Source organism: Chanodichthys erythropterus, chromosome 11 (genome assembly GCF_024489055.1).
Source record: "Chanodichthys erythropterus isolate Z2021 chromosome 11, ASM2448905v1, whole genome shotgun sequence".
Taxonomy (NCBI): Eukaryota; Metazoa; Chordata; class Actinopteri; order Cypriniformes; family Xenocyprididae; genus Chanodichthys; species Chanodichthys erythropterus.
Window position 1 is genome coordinate 395,980 of NC_090231.1, and position 2,599 is coordinate 398,578.

The 2,599-nt window shown below is 33.2% G+C and overlaps 1 protein-coding gene across 1 annotated transcript; it reads left to right on the forward strand.

The window, feature by feature from the left end:
• The first annotated feature begins 1,146 nt into the window (after window positions 1-1,146).
• LOC137030641 (cornifelin homolog B-like) lies at window positions 1,147-1,865 on the forward strand. The gene is made up of 3 exons (XM_067401059.1): window positions 1,147-1,249; window positions 1,367-1,521; window positions 1,728-1,865. Exons 1-3 carry the CDS (start codon window positions 1,147-1,149, stop codon window positions 1,848-1,850), a joined length of 381 nt encoding a protein of 126 aa, XP_067257160.1. The 3' UTR covers window positions 1,851-1,865.
• Window positions 1,866-2,599: the final 734 nt, after the last annotated feature.

The window sequence follows — 2,599 nt, forward strand, 5'->3', positions numbered from 1 at the left end:
AAAAAAAAAACTGTAAATAATGATCTGCTAATCAGTTCATTAATAAACACTGACAAGCACATTATCTCATATTTCTAGCTATGTGCTAGCTATATTAACTAATAATCTAAGCGTTATGTAATGTTTGTTAATAATTTATTAATCTTTAATAATAATGTATTAATTTTAATTTATTATAAATGTTTAATAATTTATTAAGTGTTACCTAATTATTATTTCTTATTAAACATGCTTAATATTTTTGTGGAAACCTTGATACATTTTTAGGATTCTTTAAATGGATAGAAATTTTGAAAGAAAATTGTACTTGAAATAGAAATCATTATAAATAACTTTACTGTCACTTTTTTATGAATTTAGTGTATTAATTTAATAAGTATTAATTTATTTTTTCTTTTTTTTTAAAATCATACTGAACCCAAAATTTTAAATTTTTAAAATTTTTTAAAGAGCATATTTTAATTTACAGTATATATTACTTAAAAATAACATCTGTTCAACATCCCATACGCACTATGTTAGATATTGTGAAGAATGATAAAACAGCAATAGTGCTTTAATTAAAAGGCTGGTATGTCAAAAACTTGAGTTTAACATCCAGAACCTCTGTTTGCCACTGTTACTGCTTTATATGAAATATTTGGCTTGAGGATCTGGGTGATTGTTGTGTTTTTTATTTGTTTTGTTTTTTTGCATTCTTTTCTTTCTCATAGATAGTTCTCAGTATCAGTATACAGTCTCATTAAGATGAATCATTATGTCTTACGTCAGCAGAACTGGTAATCACCTAAAATCTATCGATAAGAAGAAAAACATGTACCTGACTAACCTGCTCTGGCTCTGTGGAGACGTTGTGTGATGCTAATCTCTTGATGCTAGTCTCTACGCATGTGTTATGTACATTGCTGGTTCTATAAAGTCACACTCAGATATCAAGGACTCTCAGTCCTGATCTTCATTGTCGTTCCCACAGTCTCTCCTCTCCTGTGGTAAGAACTGCGCAGAATTAAATGTGACACCCCTGTCTTTTGATAATAAAACTTACTTAACTTTGTTGTGCACATAAGATCTATTGAGCTTACCTTTTAAATACATGTTTCAGTCCTAAACATTTCTTGTGTGTTGTTTTTCAGAGCACAAGTCATCATGGCAACTAAGATAGTGATTCAGCAGCCTAAGCCCCTCATTTTGGCTCCTGGTTCTGACCATTGGTCCACCAGCATCTGTGAATGTGACAACCTCAATGATTGTGAGTGCATTTTTTATGAAAATTACTATGGATAGTCGAATATTTAGTTATCTAATTGGTAGGTTTCTTCTTCTTTTTCTTTGTATGGTTACTGATTTTCCACACCTTGTTCGGCAGGTTGCTTTGCGTTCTGGTGCTGCCCATGTTTCGCCTGCATCACAGCCAGAGATCATGGAGAATGCCTCTGCCTGCCTCTGTTGGACAGTTTCGGCCTCATCCCACCCATCACTATGGCAATGAGAGTGTCTGTCCGACGCACCTATGGCATTGAGGTAATGACTACAAAAATTCACTACAAAAAAATGCATGTCTTAATCAGTTCTTTTTTCTTATTTTCCAGTAAAAATGTATTGACAATTAAAACAAGAAAAACTAGTTGCTTAATTTTAGATAAGACAGGCTTTCTCAAATAAAGAATCATTTAGATAAATATTATTTTATGTTCAGTGACTGACTGATTTCTTTCTCTCTTTATCAGGACTCTATTTGCAATGACTGTGTGTTATCCTTCTGCTGTGGGCCGTGCTCCTATTGCCAGATAAGACGTGAGATGAAGGCTCGCAACCAACCCGTCACCCTCTTAAGCTACCGAGCAAAATAAAACACTTCATCATCAGTCACCGAATTGTAACTTCAACTCTAAAATGAACTCCGTTTGAAATTCAGTTCTGACCCAAGGAGTGATGTAGATTTCAGTTGTAGTCTGCTGAGGAATGAAGACTGAAAACTCTTCTCTAAAAATATATGATTCTTTAGGGTAACAGCCATATTGATGCTTCTTTTTAATGGAACACTGTTTGTATTAACTGTGAGTTTATCACTTGGAATCATAAGGTCCTTGTTAATTTTGTTTCAAATCTGTTGCTTTTTAGTTATGTTTTGTTTAATTTTATGAATATTTTTTAACGTATTATGTCATTGCATGTGTTGAAATAAAAAGGATTATGATAAAAATGCACTCCGTTTTTAATGTTCTTTTGATTTAGTGCACACTCACACATACTTGTTGGGTTTTCATGTTTTATGGTGACAATTTTTTTAAAACTGTAAATTCTATCCCCCAACCCTAAACCTACCCATCACAGGAAAAAACAACAACAACAACAACAACAACAACAAAAAACATGATTTAGTATGATTTATAAGCTGTTTTCCTCATGGGGGCCAAAAAAGCAAAACATCCCCACATGGATTTTGGTCCCGGACCACATGCACACACACATGGGTTTCCATGTTTTATAGGGACTTTCCATAGACATAATGAGTTTTATACTGTGCAAATTGTATATTATATCCGCTAACCCTAACACTACCATCACAGAAAATGTCTCAGGTTACACATGCAACCGT